The following is an 18,749-nucleotide window of genomic DNA, read 5'->3' on the forward strand; positions in this document are numbered from 1 at the left end:
CCTTATGACAATGCAGCACACACACAAAGCCAGGCAACAGCGCATTAAAAGACACTAAATAAAAGCTAACCGGAAACAGGACTTTGAGCACCAATTATGATACCACCGACGTGTGATAACATCAAGCAGGCAGGTCCGGGAGGCCACGCCCCAGAGAGCAGTAATTGGTTAGGATTGTTGAGCAACGAACAGAGGGACTCGCTGGTTGGAGCAGGCATGGGCGGCGGCGGATGAAGTCAGAGCCTTGAGTACAAAGGAGATGGAGGGCCGACATTTTCTCTCTTGGCTTGTGGATCTGAAAGTGAACTGTCGCCGATAAGCTCTTGCGGTGGGACAGTCTAAACGAACGGTCGAAGTTTACGAGCTCTTGGCTGTGGGGTTTGGTGGTGAACGGTTGTGTTCCGACATCATCATCGTGATCGTGAGGAAGAGCGAACTGCGGACCAGGCCTGCGGTTTCCCATGCATGGACTGTACACGCAGGCCTGTGCTGTTCTGGCCAAGGACGCGGGGTTTTTGATGATTCCCGAGGGGGTTCAGGAGATGCTCAGAGCTAAGTACCTAGAAACATTACGCATTATTTTCACCTTTATTTTCCCCCTTCGTGTGTATACGAGTCTGTGTACAGGGGCGTCCCATTTAGGAATCTTAGTTTTGCCGTGTGTTAATTTGTTACCGACATTTCTTCAATAAAGCCGGTATTTTTGTACATTTTAAATCCCGTGTCGGCTTGAATTAATTATCGCAGGTTCGAGGACGTCTGGTGGGACCTGTGAAGGTAAGCTCTTCACCCTCTCCCACACACGTATTCTCCGCTATATTTTGATTGAACGCCTCGGAGTGTTAAGCTCGATCGGCTAATCCGTCCGAGACCAGTCTTTATCGGCTACGGACAGGACAACTGGTGTCAGGAGTGTGGGATTTGAGCTCAACGGACACTCGGTGTCTGAGGGTTGCGAGATCGACACCCGCTGGGTGTAAATTGCGCTCAGTATTTGGAATAGAAAATTTTTAACGGTTGTCTTTCGCTCATCGAGGGGGAGGTGATCGTAGTACTGGCGGGTCAAATTTTTTTTAGTCGATTAGTGTGCGAAGCGCAACATCACACTTTCGAAAAATTTACATTTTTTTGGTCTGAGGTAAAATACGCGCGAGGGGAAAAATCGCCAGCCAGCACCTAATGGCGAATGTGAATGGCATGGCCGGCGGATGGAGGATCCCAAAAAGTATGGAAGCGAGCCGGAGATAGACGGGTTTGAGGATAGGATTGGAACTTCCCCCGTCCCGAGCATTCAAACCTCCTCCCCCGTAATGTCAGGGCCTAGGACGCTGGGAACGGCTGTGATGCCCGACCAGGCCTGGATGCAAGTGTTAATGAAACAATTGGAGGGATTGAATGAAAGAAAGAACGCAAAAATGAAAGAACAAATGAAGGGAATGGGTGAACAATTAAGGGGAGATATGAGGGGAATGAAAGGGGAATTGAAGGGAGATATGAAGGGAATGAGTGAGCAAATGAATGCTCAAACCGACAAAATTGATGGTTTAAAGGGAGAAATGTATGCCCAGAGTGACAAAATTGATGGGTTGAAGGGAGAATTGAAGGGACAAATTATGGGAATGCAAAATAAAATTGACGGTTTGGAAGGAAAGATCGAGGGAATGAATGAACGAATGAGTGAACAAGGGAATGAAATAGGGGAGATGAATGAACAATTGGAGGGAAAAATAGGGGAAATGACAACAGCTGGGGGAACTAATTGATAGCATTGAGGGGAGAGTGCAGAATCAAATACAGGACAGACTGGGTGAATTTGAGGTCAAATTGGAGACTAAATTTGGGGAGATGGAAAAGTCATGGGGGTAGAATTTGAACTGTCGGTCACCATGGAAGTGGAGATTGCATTGAGACGCTGGTTTATTCTAGATGTTTCGAGTCAACAATGAACCAACCATACACCGCTTCAATCCAGCAACTTTGCAGTCACGACAAAGGGATTGCAGTGTTACAATTATATTTACTATATTATTATTATTATTAACGTTGTTATTATTATTATTATTATTATGAAAACGATATTACTGTATTACAAAACTTGGGTTAATTTGTCCGAAGCGGCCTGAAGGTGAGACATGAAGGCATTAAGCCTAAGGCCTATACGTACTGTGTTGTTGGAAAACCCGTCATACCTAAGCTTTCAATATTTGATGGTCATTTTAACAATCGGTTTGTTTGTGTTTCGCATTGAATGAAAAACGTAAAGGTAAAGCATGGTGAATGTGATATATGACAGGTTCGACAATATGTTCGGCATGAACGACATATAAATCAAAATGGCGGTGTGTGGAGTTAGCCATCTTCTGCCGTAGTGACATCACAGACAAAATCACATCACCCATGTCAAGTGACTAGATCCTCAGCTTTGATTTGTGTATGTTTGGGAGGGACATACTGTACATACATACAAACATACATACATACATTCATACATACATACATACATACATACATACATACATACATAGACTGTTATAGAAGGCTTTGCCCGATGAGCTACGCCATTAAAAAAATTCAGGGTTTCAACGAATTTAAAGAGAAGAAAAAAAATTACGATCAGGCCGAACATGATGTAAATACAGTTGTTTATCTTTATTTTTGAAAACTATTTCAGAAAGATTTGGTGGAAAATTCAAAACTTTATTTTACACTCTTTTCCCTTTTTCTGAGTTTGTTTGGCTTCAATTAAATTAGCGAAAATACTCCATCCTTGAATAATTTGCCTGACAAAAGTTATTCGCGAATTTTAATATGTCGATCTTGTCCGTGCGATCTTTCATGTCATGGCAGATCAGAGTTGTTCAGCCTTTGTTGGCTCATGGTTGACCTCAGGTAGTTTTTCACTCTTCTCAGGATTGAATGACTTCACTCGGATGTTTTGGCAGTAACTGGCAAGGTATATAGTACAGTTTGAGAATGTTGTGGTCCTCTGTAAAGAGCTTTTTACTGACTGGATCCGTAGACATGGCCTGGCAAATGTCTCCCTGCTTGTTACATGGACAATGCTGGTGTCAGATCTTACAAGATCTGGTAACATTTGTAGCTGGAGGCCTAGATGTTCTAGATTGATGTCATTTTTGTACTGGTCTTCAATGGATTTGGGTATTCTGGAATACTCCCCATTGGCAGATTCAAGAAGAAGGTTTTCCAGATTCTGGAGGAGTTGCAGGCCTTTTTGCTCAAATCTTAGGTCAAGTACTTGATCCAGAATGTCAAGGACTTCATAGAATTTCTGTCAGAAGTATCGGACGTGCTCTACTATAGAGGAGAAGCTGTGTGGCTGTTTGCCTTCGTAAATTCTCCTTGGTGGGGTTGTCCTCCTAGGTAGTACTGGCCTTTCCGTTAAGCCCTCTAATTCCTGTATGACATGATCATAGAACTTCTCCTCGTTTTGTTGTTGTTGGCAGAAGGTGTGTAGCAAGTAGACGGCCTTCATTGCACTCTGGATGGATGTATCCTTATATTGTATATTTATTGACACCTGTTCTGCCCAAGAGACGACATTATATGCACTTCATATTTCGACAAAATGTTGCTCAAAGATCCTGTTCTCACAGTCCATCGAGTTGGGTAAAGTGGTCTCAGATGACGGGGCTTTTTTGCCAACGCGATTCTGCATTTATACAAAGATGGTCGAACACTTTAGGGAAAACTTCATGAGTTTGATTATTTCAAAGACGAGATCCAGTGCATCTCAAATCGGCTTGCTTTTGTGGGAAACGTCCTGAAGGTGTAAATTGGTACAGTAGGCCAAGCAATGAACAGAAATGGCTGAGCTGTTCTCATGATGAACTTGAGTAGCAACACCACTAGTCCTTCCCTGTATATTTGATGCCCCATCCATCATATGCTTGATCTCGACATTGATCCAGCCCTAGATTGCAGCACATCAGGACAACTTTTAGGCCCTTGGGTTTAACTGGTAAGATCTGGCACCTCAACAAATCCCAGTGATTCCTCGTGTACTTGGTAGCTGTCGTCAACCCACCATACACAAATATTGAACTTTTCTTTGCAGGAAATATTAGTTGTTTCATCACCAATAATTGAGTACCAGCTTGCTTCCTTTACTTCAGTTCAAAACAAAACCAAAAAAAGGTATAGATACATTCAAAGTACACCGCCCCCACACCAAATAAATTAATAACATCCTCCAGCGTGGCATTGCCGGAGTGCCTTCGGCGCCCAGCAATACCGCCGTGCAGCACATAGAGACGGTATTGGAAGGGAGAGGTGTACAATAATTGATTGATTAATTGCATAATTAAAATCAATAGTAATTGTAAAATAATTTCATCATTAATTTGCTAATAGCCTACCTCAACCAACAGTGTTTCATCCGAAGCTGTAACTTTTCGAAAACTAAATAAGTCATTAATCGAAAAAATTAATTAATTAATTAATGAATAAATAATAAATTGATTAATCAATAAATCAAAAATATCCTTTATCGACACATCACTTGGTCACTGTCGTGTCAGAATATCAGCTTCCTAGCTAGAAAGGTGCCTGAGATAATGCCCAGATGAGAAAGGAAATAAATAAGTACTTAATAAATCGATAATAATTAAGTAATTGATCAATTAATTGATTAATCAAAAAACAAAAAATACGTTTTTGCCAAAGCACGTGCGGCTCCAACAAAAAAATGCACACACTGACAAAATAATTGCAATACTGAATTGAATAACACGTCTTCATAATTTTTCACTGTTCACAATGCTTTTGCAGGAACTTACCGGATATTAAGAGACATACAGATGCAGGTCCCAACAACGATGATGCAGTGTAGAAGAGCTGGTATGTGATGTAGGCGGTGGAAAAGGATGCATTTTTGCGAGCAGTAATTGAACTGGTGTGGAGTAGGTCAAAGATGCTGACCCACGCAGATGGAACCCAACGTCTGCGCTGATTGTAGAACTCAGTGAAGTACTGTGGTGCGTTGGTGGATGCATCTGCTGCGGAGCAGTATTCTACACGCCAGCCTCGCTGCAGCATCAGTGTGCAGAGCCAGCGGTCTTCACCTAAATAGAAAACGTGAAATTCTTTTTGCGATAGAAAACATGTGAACTAGTTCATAGCCTAAAACAATCAGGTTTCCTCAAATAAGGTTGAAGATTGCTGCATGGACTGAAAAAGGTGAATTTTTTTTAAACCTCCAACCAAATATGACCTTAAAAACAGTTACAGCAGTCAGACCATTCTGGTTGACCGGTTCAAATCTGATGGGCCACGTAAAAGCAGTTGTAGCAGTCAGGTGAGTCCACAATTCTGGGTCAGATCATGGCCTTTGATCTCCGCTACAGTGCCCGTTGGAACCACCGAGCCAACCAAGTGCTACGACAATTGGCGTCACATGCCTTGATCTAATTGGGCCGAGCAAACCTGAAGGCCACATAACATGGTCATCTAGCGGTATGGGAACCACGGTCAATCACCCTCATCAGACCAAATAAAAAACATCAAATGAAGCCACAAGGACAATAAGAATTCACCGGAAAACCAGTTTATGGATGAAATAATAATGGAAAGAGGGAAGGAATTTGCAAAAGAAGCAATCACAATAATAAATGCGTATGTAATAAGCAAACAATCCCCTAATCCTCAAGCCAACATATGCGCACATGAACCAATAACGAACAGCAGATCCTTAATTATCTAATCTTAAGGCCTCATGCACATGATAAAGAGACAAAGTTTTGGGTCGAAAAGAAAGAGATTGTGGACAAACCCGGCAAAATTCCCTCTGTCGACTCACCCATCTCAGTCATACTCAACTGCTCCTAGATTCTGTATATTTTACACCTGAGAAGGTGGAGAAGGTTCTGTCAACGCTCGACTCTGATTCTGCTACTGGACCAGATACCATCAGCTCACATGTCCTAAAAACTTGCTCTGCTGTACTTGCACATCCTTTATCTGTCGTTTTCACCTTATAATTTACCCAAAGTCATCTTCAACCTGCTCGCAAATCCAACTACATCACTGCATTACAATAAAAGGTGCAAAAACTGATCCCCTTAACTACACTCTTTCATTACTTGTAATCATCAGCAAGGTCATGGAATCCATCATCGCAGTTGATATGAAATCCTTCCCTTTTTTTTTTTTTTTTCCCCCAAAAGCCTCATCTCAGATCACTAATTTAGATTCCGACCAGGTCACTCCACCTTGGACATGCTGCTTCTACTCAGCCAACAATGGATGGAGGCCCTCAATGTCGGACATGAAAGCATGGCCATATCTCTGGACATATCTCGAAATAACAGCAACAAAAATTGCCTCCTCATTTCCTTGTTTTCGGTCATGTGGGATCGTATGACCTGTTGTTAAACTCAGTATAGTTCCACGGAGAGTGTGAGCCCTTTCAAAATAAATTTCACTTCTGCATACAGAAAATAAATATTTCAACACCAAGACGTTGTTTCCCAATAGAGCATGGACATTCAAACAGAAGTCCAAGCTAGTCGCCACTCTCCCCACTGCAAGGGGCACCAGATGTTCGAATCTCGATTGCCATAGCACCGTTATTAGCCCTCGTTGGACTTAGTCCGAAACGGGGACTTATGGATTGGGTCTCGTCTGTCCGTCCATGCGTTCGCAACCATATCTCAGAGTTGTATCGACCGATTTTGTTCATACTTGGTAAGAAGACAATACATGACGGTATACATATGCACACCATTTTGTTTCGCGAAGTGATCAAACATGGCCGACTGGCGGCTATTTTAGTTGTAAACTAGAACAATGTGACTGTTGCCAATATGCCTCTGCATAGTCCCACAACGGGTAGATGCCATCACTCTGCATATGTATGGGTAGGGGATCATGTTTGTGAGGTTTCGTGTTGATAGGATAAGGTTTATTTTTCTATCCAAGATGGCTGCCAAACCACGTGACCTATGACATCATCATTTTCAAACTACATGGAACAGTGCTGTTAGATGATATTTGCAAAATTTGGCATCGATAGGGTGAGCAGTTTCAGAGATATAATTATTTAATATTTTCCTTCAATCCAATATGGCTGCCAAACCATGTGACCTATGATGTCATAAATTTAATATTTCAATACAAATGGGTCATAGATCACGTGCATGCAATTTCAGATTTTTAGGATAAGGAATTCGATTAAAGCATTTTTGGCTGGTATACCACTTCGCCTATGATGTCATCATTATCATGCTTTGTTCCCCATTGGGAGTACTTGACAATGTGCCAAGTTTCAAATTTTTCCATTCAGCGGTTTCTGAGAAATATATTTTAAATTATTTGCTTTAATCCAAGATGGCTGCCATACCACGTGACCTATGACGTCACAATTATCATAAAAAACATTCTGCATGGGTGTCACTCCTACCCTGGAAGTTTCGTCTCAATCGGACATGTGGTTGCTGAGAAAAACGAGGTTTAGCCAGTGCGGACGGACAACCCGAAAACATAATGCCTCCGGCGACTTTGTCGGGGGAGGCATAAAAACCCGATGTTGAACACGTCCTCAACCATTCCTCGAAGATGCATTTACCAATGGTCAAAGTTGGCACACAGATAGTGAATGATGGCTTACATATGCACATCATTTTCTTTCGAGATTAGATCCAATATGGACGACTGGTGGACATTTTGTTACTTAAACGTGCCCCCAACCATTTGTTGAACATGCATGGTCTGGTTTTGTTCAAATTTGGCACAAAGACAATACATTAGAGTATACATATGCAGAAAATTTTGTTTTGTAATCTGAGCAAAGAGGGCCGACTGGTGGCCTTTAACTCTGTACAGCAAAATTACTAACGCCACGAGGGCTATGACATTTTACGTCTTTTTCTTCTTGTTTCATCTGTTTGTATCAATTTCAATAAGGATTGAAAGTTTTTATCGTGATGTTGACCTTCTGTGGGCGAGAATAGTGCTGTACAGCAAAGTTGGGGGAAATTAGTCCAGGGGTTTGGAAACATACTAAGAAAAATCAAACAGTCACAAATATAAACATACATAAACATACATATATATACATATATATGTATGTCATGTGGGATCGTATGACCTGTTGTTAAACTCAGTATAGTTCCACGGAGAGTGTGAGCCCTTTCAAAATAAATTTCATGTATTGGCATATATGTGTATATATATATATATATATATATATATATATATATATATATATATATATATATATATATATATATATATATATATATATATATATATACTGTATATATATATATATATATATATATATATATATATATATATATATATATATATATATATATATATATATATATATATATATATATATACAGACTTGGCATTTAATATGGAATATTATTTTAATTCTTGATTTGGGTTTACTTTCTGAACTCAGTATATCAATCTGGTGAGTTTATTTTATGCTTCGGTGATTTTTTTGTCAAGAACCATGTCACTGATTGTCTTTCGCAGCAAGAAGTCAATAACAGGATAATATCACAGGTGGCGTGACAAAATGTAAGGACAGGTACATTTGACGATTGGCTTCACAATCCGGTATAGAAGGGTTGTTGCGTTCTGTATTAGTGGAAAACAACTGCTGCACGTCTACAAAAGTTATTGCCGCTTCCTCTGGAGATGGTCCGTCAACTCGACAATGCTGTTTGTCATGGAGTGGTGGCTTTACGAAATTACGGCATGAAACAGCGTGCTATTGCTTGGAAGTATGGCATCACTCAAGGTCAGGTGTCAAAGATCCTGAAACGAAATGCTCAGTGGGGTGTCCCTACTCCAATACCGAGGCCAAGACGTCCCCGCAGAATCACAAGGAGAGATGATCGCCAGCTGCACCGGTTAGTCTGCAATGGCCGTACCAAGTCAGCTAATCGGCTGAGGGCTGAGTGACAGCAACTGACAAATGTGCCTGTATCCAGAAGGCTCGTCAACCAACGACTGGTTCAAGCAGGCTATCGTGCCAGGCATCTCCTGAGAAAGCCACGCCTGACCAGACAACACAGCCAGCACCGATTGCAGTGGGCCAGAGAGCACCGTCAATGGCAGCCAGGACACTGGAATCACGTGACCTTCAGTGACGAGTCTAGATTTCTGGTCTATCGTCAAGATGGCCGCGTCCGAGTGCGCAGACAAGTGCATGAAGCCCACAACGAAGATTGTATAGTGCCAAGAGTCCAAGCTGGAGGTGGTGGGGTGACCGCTTGGGGTGCTTTTCATGCAGGGGGCAAAACTGACCTGGTTGTTCTGAATGGAAACCTGAACCAGTTCAAGTACAGGACCATTCTGGAAGAAACATTGCTTCCATTTGCTCGTGCAGCCTTTCGAGGAAACTTTGGCTTCCAAGATGACAATGCATGGCCTCATCGTGCTCGCATGATCCAACACTTTCTTGTTGACCGTGGTGTCAAGCATATGGAGTGGCCTGCCATGTCCCCGGATATGAATCCGATAGAGAACTTGTGGGCAGAATTAACGCCTCAAATCGACCACTTGGACCAGCAGCCGACCTCTGTGCGTGAATTGCAGCAGGCTATTGTCACTGCATGGCAAGCGATTCCTGTCCAAACCTTGGCAAATCTCGTGAACAGCATGCCTCGACGTGTACGTGCTCTCCTGAATGTTCGTGGGGGTTACACAAAGTACTGAACTGTAATTCTACTGTCCGTAATCCCAGTCATAATTTAACTTTTGTTTTTGTTGAAATTTTTTTTGGCTCATGTGTAAAATAAAGAGATACTTCTGGAAAACGTACAGAACTTTAACACAGTACTGTCCGTGAATTGAGTTAGATATCAGTTCACATCACTTTCAAGGATCAATTTATTTGCTTCGAAATGTCAAATGTGGTTTTTGTTTCTTTTAAAAGTCACATTAACAAAATCTAGAATAATTTCAACATAATTCCAAAGAACTTTTGGTTCCAAGTCATCTTGAAAAGTAAGTTCACCCCCACAAAAAAAATATTCCATATTAAATGCCAAGTCTGTATATATATATATATATATATATATATATATATATATATATATATATATATACACACAGTATATATATATTGTTGCGGTTTTGAGAACCCACACTCGTAAATATGACATCATTCTTGTAAATATGACATTATTAAAGGGTTAAAGGTTGCACCCCATAGTTAGGCCACAAGCAACACATAGGCCACCATAGGACTTCAGTTATTTCATGAGTATGTGTATCGGTAAGGCCATGTTTCCAATAGTTGAATCTGCATTGTGTCAATCAAATAAGAAGTAGGCCCATTCTGTTCATTTTGCAAAGCCTCCCTCTCCAAGCGATGCCATTACGTGCCCTCCAGTCTGCCCATGGCCCTCCCAAATTGTTACGCGCCTCTGCCAGCCACGTTCGCAGCCTCGCTGAGCTTCCGTCCAAAAGCCGCCATAAGCCATGAGGTAAAACCGGAAAAAGGGGGCGGAGCGCCAGGAAGAAGGTGTGGCCACGTCACCCAGCCGTCAAAGGCGGAGCCGGTAAGCCCTCACCAGCCAACCAGGGCTGAAGTGACATCGCCGACAGGCATGGCTTTGGGGCTCGCGGAGTGATCGCTTGGTTGGCTTATATAAGCGCGAACACAAAGCCCTTTCAGAGGACTTGGAGAACTGCGTCATACGATTGGCATTGTAAAGGACTTGCTGGGAAACGCGCATTGATAAACAGGACTTATCAGGAGAGCGCACCTTTGTGAAGAGATATACGGCGCACTTGATGAGAGAACTGTCCAAGACAGCCTCGTACGATTGACGTTGTAAAGGAGTAGTGGAGTACTGGGAAACGCGCTGTGCGAAAGGACCGTGGAGAGAGGGGGCGTTTGGCACGAGTGTGCATTTATTACATACGCCATAGGACACCAGCTTTCTCCCATTATATAACTTGTCCGGTCGCGTTCCACTACATGCGGAGAGCTGCTGCCGTTTTCCATCTGCTGCACGGTACGAGTCGGGGACCGGACGAGGTGGACGCCATCGCCGGACCCTCTACCTGTTCCACCCTACCATCTACAATCCCCGTGAGAGTGTGTATGTTTGTCCTGGGTATTAAGAATAAGACTGTTTAAGGCTGCTCTGTGTTCTTCTCCTTCCTCTTCCTATATTGTACATTTCTTTCGTTTCCTCTTCTTTCTGCACATTTGTAATAAATTGCCTTGTTCTTTCTTGGTTTCCTCTTAGCCGATCGCATCCGTCTTTTCTCTCATTGGGTAAACGTGGCACGATTAGGAACCGCTCAGAATCGGGTTTAGTCCTTGCTCACAGCCTGAATCGTGGCTCGCTTCGCTCGGCGTGTCCAGTAACGCCGTGGTTCGGGCGGGAGTTATCTCCTTGCTTTACGGCCGGTGGTAGTACTTAGGTAATTGGACTAAGACTCGACCAACAACCCTATTTACCACCGACCGGAAGAAACGTTATAACTTCCAGGACTCGGGTCGGCCAGATAAAAGGACAAGGGGATTAAACCCCCCCTTGATAAGGGGAGAGCCGACGTCCGAGATCCGCAACAATATATATATATGTATATATATATATATATGTATATGTATATATATATATATATATATATATATATATATATATATGTATATGATCATGTATATATATGATCAAGGCATGTGACGCCAATTGTCATAGCACTTGGTTGGCTCAGTGGTTCCAACGGGCACTGTAGCGGAGATCAAAGGCCATGATCTGACCCAGAACTGCGGACTCACCTGACTGCTACAACTGCTTTTACGTGGCCCATCAGATTTGAACCGTCAGATATATATATATACACTATATGACCAAAAGTATGTGGACACCCAAACATCGAACATCTCATTCCATAATCACCATATATATATACACACACTCAACATCAAAATAAACTTATCAAATCTTTAGAAGGACCCTCATTGAAATCCTCCACGCAAAAATGAAAAATATTTGAACACAGAGGTAAAGTTCAGCTATGTTTACGAAACACGTCAATAAACAAGAGGTTGCCTCAATCACAAAAAACAAAAAGCATGAACATCACAAGGGGTGCTGTAACAAGTCACAGCACTGCAACACAAAGGCACGCACCTGAATACAGTCAAAACAAAATGACACAGGAATGGACACAACACTCCTAACAGCCAACGACAGAATGACAGCAGTCCTCAATATCGTGTGTGTCCTCCCTGAGCTATGATGCAGGCTGTACACCTCCGACGCATGCTCTGTACCAGGCGTCTGATGCGGTCTGGGGGAAGTCTGTCCCACTCCTCTTGCAAGCCTTGAATGAGCATTTGCCGATTGACAGCCGTTGATCTCCTCGATGCAAGATGAAGACCAAGTTCATCCCATAAATGCTCAATGGGATTGAGGTCAGGGGAATAAGGCATCCAAGGCATCACTTCAACACCCTGTTCCTGGAGGAAGTTGGTGGTCAGGCGAGCAACATGGGGTCCAGCGTTGTCCTGCTGGAAAACTGCAATGTCAGGATGAGCCTGGAGAAATGGCAGCAGATGAGGTCTCAAAACTTCATTGACATAACGCTGACTAGTGAGATTTCCTTCGATGACGACCAGAGGTGTCCTGAAATGGGTGGAAATGCCGGCCCATACCATCACACTGGGTCCTCCCTAACGATTGATCTGGCAAATACAGCATGATGCATACCTTTCCCTACCTCTGCGCCATACCCGTTGATGCCCATCAGCAGCATGGAGGCAAAATCTGGACTCATCGCTGAACAAGACTGCACTCCACTGTTGCTGTGTCCAGTGGCGATGCTGCAGACACCATCTTCGTCTGTTCCGCCGATGCACTGCGTTCAACACTGGAACTCTGCAAGGACATCTGGCCACCAGGCCCCGACTTCTCAAGTGCTTCCGCACAGTAGAGACAGTTTCACCATAACACCTGGCCAGGTTGGAAATTGCAGGCTGTGAGCAACCAAGACGTTGGGCAATTGTTCGCTAGCTTACACCACTACACCAGCCTCAAGCATCCCAATTGCCCTTAAACGTTGTTCAGATGTCAGGCGTGGCATCTGAATTTTCTTGTTGTTTTCCCTGTCAGAAGCCTCTAGAGTGACTATAGACAGCAATAAAGGAATATCTAACCATCAGAACTGAAGGATTTCATTATGAGGGTCATTATGTAAAGGGAAAGATCCCTATACAGAACCACTCAAGCATGCCAGTGTTGATCAACCAGGTGATTGAAGTGAAGTTCCCGTTACATAATCAGCCATTACAATTGAAGAAACGTGTTTGTAAAGCTGCACATTTCAGAAATTGAAAGTGATAAGTTTCTTTTGATGTTCAGTTTATATACTGTATATGCATTCTAGCCAAATAAAGCAACCAAAAAAACGACACAAGGTAAGGCCTTCTTTACCTTGCCCAGAATGTTAGAATTCTTACCCTGATCATACTGTAAATGTTCCGCAGCTGATTCAGCAACGGAAGTGAACTGCTTCAAGACATTTTTATCCATTATTGCAGTTCCACGGAAAAGAGAGAAGCAGCCAGGAGAGCAAAGCACACAGCCCAGCACGTGCTCAGTGGTTTTCTGCAGCCAGTGACCCACGGCATACTCAAACTTCTGATACCAGACAAGAGGACCTGAAGAGAAGTGTAACAGTGGATTAAGCATTTCTGTCCTCATCTAATATCCAGCTCCACAATGACTGCATACACGTACATTCAATCACACCTTCCTAACAACATTCAAAAGTCCAGAGTTTCCACTTAGCTCAATTCCATTGTCCTCCTTTTCTTCTATTTTTGGAGCCACCACATCCCTGTGTATATAAGCAGTCCATACTCTGTTAATCGTCTTTGAGGTGACAACTTTACCGACAGACCTACTCTCATGACTTTTTTTTATTCTCTAAACCTGTCTGTTCCTCTATATAGGGCTATATTTTCCCTGCCCCTCATTTAAACCTGCTTATCTTTGGCCCACCTCCAATTATTCCACACAAATCCCATAACGGCGTGCTATACATACACTCTCCATCACTCCGTTCTTTCTTGAGCCCAGTCATCATCATACTAAAATATGCCATTTCTGTCTGTCTGTCTGATGAATTTTTGATGCCAATACATTCTGTCGTTACTTATCCAATCTCAACCAAATTCGACAGGATGACGAAGGGTTACACAATGAAGGTTGTAGCGCAATCATTTGCCCCCCCTCCCCAAGGGGGTTTTCTCCCCCCGAGCGAGTTTGCCTGCCATTGCCGTCAATGAGGTTGCACGTTGAGGTGTATATACAGTCACGTGAAAAAGTAAGTACAGTAGTACACGCCATGTAAAGTTTTGACTTTTTCAACATATTTCAACATACAGCTATTTGATCTTCATTTCAACAATATTGATAGAAAAAGGTGATATAATATAACAAATATCATGAAACATTTACATTTTGTAGTCCATTGTATAATTTAAATAAACATCAATGCAAATTTCGCATGTGGAAAAAGTAAGTACACCCCTACATTTATCACTACTTCAAATACCTAAAATTAGAATCAGGTGCACCAGCTCAGGTGCAAATGATTATAACACCGTTAGAGAGGATCTTGGAGGAACCTGTTAGTCTAGTAGGAAGACTAGGTCCCCCTGCACCCCCGGAGATATACTTCTAATCAGTGTTTCTAGATTGGAAAAAATGTGTAGAAAATGACTAGCTATGGCCCCAAGCTGAAAAAATGTCCCACATACCATTTTTATGCAAATTACTGCTGCAAATTTTATGCAAAATTATGCAAATTTTATGCAAATTTTTGATGAGGAGTAGAGTTGAGGGGTCTTTGAGGGCTTCATCGAGGTGCTCTCGGTTGCAAGACTGGGTCATTCTGAGAAGCACAGCAGGGTCAGAGATCATGATGTTCTCCTCCTCAGTGAATCTCTCCATCAACAGCCTCTCCATTGCCTCACACACTGTTTTGAGGCAAAAGAGGGACTTTGCGTAGGCCTTTCCACTGAGAACACCTTTGAGAGATCCACTTGTTACTAGTTGTGCCTCAAAGAGAATCTCTGCATATCCAGAACCACGCATCTTGTGTCCAGTGAGCATCCCGATGTAGTTCATGGATGTGTGGAAGGGTCCAATCGTTACTACATGACTAGCAAATTCATTTGGCCAGCGCCAGATGATGGGAAGGGCTTTCATGCAGACACCCAGATCAAATGTATTCAGGACCCATCTCTGACCCACCTCAGCAGTTGCTGCCTCGGAACGCTTCAGTAGCTCACGAACAACTGCGTTGTCTGTGATCGGTCTGTGCCTGGTGCCTGCATGGCATGGCAATGGCCTGCAGCCTGTGCCTGGGCTAGGGGGTTTCACCTCTGCAACTGGTTCTCCCCCACCCAGCAAATCAACAGTCGACTACTGCACGCCTATCCACCAACCGATCACAGACAACGCAGTTGTTCGTGAGCTACTGAAGCGTTCCGAGGCAGCAACTGCTGAGGTGGGTCAGAGATGGGTCCTGAATACATTTGATCTGGGTGTCTGCATGAAAGCCCTTCCCATCATCTGGCGCTGGCCAAATGAATTTGCTAGTCATGTAGTAACGATTGGACCCTTCCACACATCCATGAACTACATCGGGATGCTCACTGGACACAAGATGCGTGGTTCTGGATATGCAGAGATTCTCTTTGAGGCACAACTAGTAACAAGTGGATCTCTCAAAGGTGTTCTCAGTGGAAAGGCCTACGCAAAGTCCCTCTTTTGCCTCAAAACAGTGTGTGAGGCAATGGAGAGGCTGTTGATGGAGAGATTCACTGAGGAGGAGAACATCATGATCTCTGACCCTGCTGTGCTTCTCAGAATGACCCAGTCTTGCAACCGAGAGCACCTCGATGAAGCCCTCAAAGACCCCTCAACTCTACTCCTCATCAAAAATTTGCATAAAATTTGCATAATTTTGCATAAAATTTGCAGCAGTAATTTGCATAAAAATGGTATGTGGGACATTTTTTCAGCTTGGGGCCATAGCTAGTCATTTTCTACACATTTTTTCCAATCTAGAAACACTGATTAGAAGTATATCTCCGTGGGGTGCAGGGGGACCTAGACTTCCTACTAGACTATGTCTTATTTAAACCTCAGACATTCAGTTTGGTTTGCTCTTTGTTGTTGAAGTGTGCGGCATCACCATGCCTAGATCAAAAGAGCTCTCTGAGGCCTTCAGAAAGAAGGTTATAGATGCCTACGAGTCTGGGAATGGATTTTAAAAGATCTCCAAACAATTTGAAATCAATCATTCGACTGTCCGGAAAATCATCTACAGGTGGAGAAGATTCCAAACAACTGCCAACTTGTTCAGGCCAGGCTGCCCCAGCAAGTTCAGCCCGAGAGCAGACCGCAAGATGCTGACAGAAGTCTCTAAGAACCCCAGAATGTCATCACGGGACCTACAGGTAGCACTTGTCGCTGTTGATGTCAAAGTGCACGAGTCTACCATTCGAAAGAGGCTGCACAAATTTGATCTACATGGGAGGTGTGCCAGGGGGAAACCTTTGCTGTCCAGAAAGAACATCAGGGCAAGACTAAAGTTTGCCAATGAACACCGAGGCAAACACCAGAACTTCTGGAACAATGTGCTCTGGAGAGATGAGTCAAAGGTAGAGCTATTTGGCCACAGTACCAGAAGACATGTTTGGCGAAAACCAAAGACAGCATTTGACCACAAGAACCTGATACCAACTGTAAAGCATGGTGGTGGAAATATTATGGTTTGGGGGCAGCTTTGCTGCATCAGGGCCTGGGCAGCTCACCATCATATAATCCACTATGAATTTTTCATTGCACCAGAGGGTGCTTGAGGATAATGTGAGGCCATCTGTCGGAAAGTTGAAGCTCAACTGAAGGTAGACCTTGCAACATGACAATGACCCTAAACATACCAGTAAATCCACCAAGGAATGGCTGAAAAGAAAGAAATGGAGGCTTCTAGAATGGACAAGTCAAAGCCTGGATCTAAATCCCATCGAGATGTTGTAGGGGGATTTGAAACGAGCTGTGCATGCAAGAAACCCCCCCCCCCCCCAGCACAGCTGAAATAATTCTGCATGGAGGAGTGGGCAAAAATTTCTCCCAGTCGATGTCAGAGAATGGTAGACAGTTATAAGAAACGCCTACTTGAGGTTGTTTCTGCCAAAGGGGGCAATACCACCTATTAGAGGCAAGGGTGTACTTATTTTTTCAACATGCGAAATTTGCATTTATGTTTATTTAAATTATACAATGGACTACAAAATGTAAATGTTTCGTGATATTTGTCATATTATATCACCTTTATCTGTCAATATTGTTGAAATAAAGATCAAATAGCTATGTTGAAATATGTTGAAAAAGTCAAAACTTTACATGGGGTGTACTTACTTTTTCACGTGACTGTAAATGTTAAATTACCTTTATCGTGCCATATTTCCAAAGAAGAGTTATCGTGGCGTTTTTCCAAAGACGCTTTTAATAACAAAATTAATGATAATCGCATATTTTTTTATTTTTTTTTGTATACTGAATCGAGGCTCGTGAAAGAGCTGACAACCACGAGGGAAAGACAGCACAGGGGGACCACGAGGGAAAGACAGCACAGGGGGACCATGAGGGAAAGACAGCGCAGGGGGACCACGAGGGAAAGACAGCACAGGGGGACCGTGAGGGAAAGACAGCACAGGGGGACCACGAGGGAAAGACAGCACAGGGGGACCACGAGGGAAAGGCAGCACAGGGGGACCACGAGGGAAAGACAGCACAGGGGGACCACGAGGGAAAGACAGCACAGGGGGACCACGAGGGAAAGACAGCACAGGGGGACCACGAGGGAAAGACAGCACAGGGGGACCACGAGGGAAAGACAGCACAGGGGGACCACGAGGGAAAGACAGCACAGGGGGACCACGAGGGAAAGACAGCACAGGGGGACCACGAGGGAAAGACAGCACAGGGGGACCACGAGGGAAAGACAGCACAGGGGGACCGCGAGGGAAAGACAGCACAGGGGGACCACGAGGGAAAGACAGCACAGGGGGACCGCGAGGGAAAGACAGCACAGGGGGACCACGAGGGAAAGACAGCACAGGGGGACCGTGAGGGAAAGACAGCACAGGGGACCGCGAGGGAAAGACAGCACAGGGGGACCGCGGGGGAAAGACAGCACAGGGGGACCACGAGGGAAAGACAGCACAGGGGGACCGCGAGGGAAAGACAGCACAGGGGGACCACGAGGGAAAGACAGCACAGGGGGACCACGAGGGAAAGACAGCACAGGGGGACCGCGAGGGAAAGACAGCACAGGGGGACCACGAGGGAAAGACAGCACAGGGGGACCACGAGGGAAAGACAGCACAGGGGGACCGCGAGGGAAAGACAGCACAGGGGGACCACGAGGGAAAGACAGCACAGGGGGACCGCGAGGGAAAGACAGCACAGGGGGACCGCGAGGGAAAGACAGCACAGGGGGACCACGAGGGAAAGACAGCATATTGTTAATGTTATTACAAAACAATATTAATACTAATAATGCCCCACTCTTCCCCAAGGCGTTTTTCTTGCAGTGATAACGTGTATAAATAGCTTATCTATATTATAATAGGCGAAGGTGATTCTGTCCGTCTGTCCAGGGGTGTGGCTTAGTCCGTTTGCAGAGTAGCTCCACCCATAGCTCCACCCATTCTTGGAGAGGCTTTCATGGAAACA

General features: G+C 43.9%; 1 protein-coding gene across 1 annotated transcript in view; it reads right to left on the reverse strand.

Moving 5' to 3' along the window:
* LOC137433818 (chitin synthase chs-2-like) overlaps nucleotides 1-18,749 on the reverse strand; it is a 119,982-nt gene that overhangs the window by 55,602 nt on the left and 45,631 nt on the right. Inside the window, exons 4-5 of the mRNA XM_068126197.2 lie at nucleotides 13,454-13,654; nucleotides 4,797-5,081 (exon numbers count right to left, since the gene is read on the reverse strand). Coding sequence (XP_067982298.2) covers nucleotides 4,797-5,081; nucleotides 13,454-13,654 — 486 coding nt within the window. The remainder of the gene's footprint in view (nucleotides 1-4,796; nucleotides 5,082-13,453; nucleotides 13,655-18,749) is intronic.

This window comes from Myxine glutinosa, chromosome 10 (genome assembly GCF_964187855.1).
Source record: "Myxine glutinosa chromosome 10, kmMyxGlut1.1, whole genome shotgun sequence".
NCBI lineage: Eukaryota > Metazoa > Chordata > Myxini > Myxiniformes > Myxinidae > Myxine > Myxine glutinosa.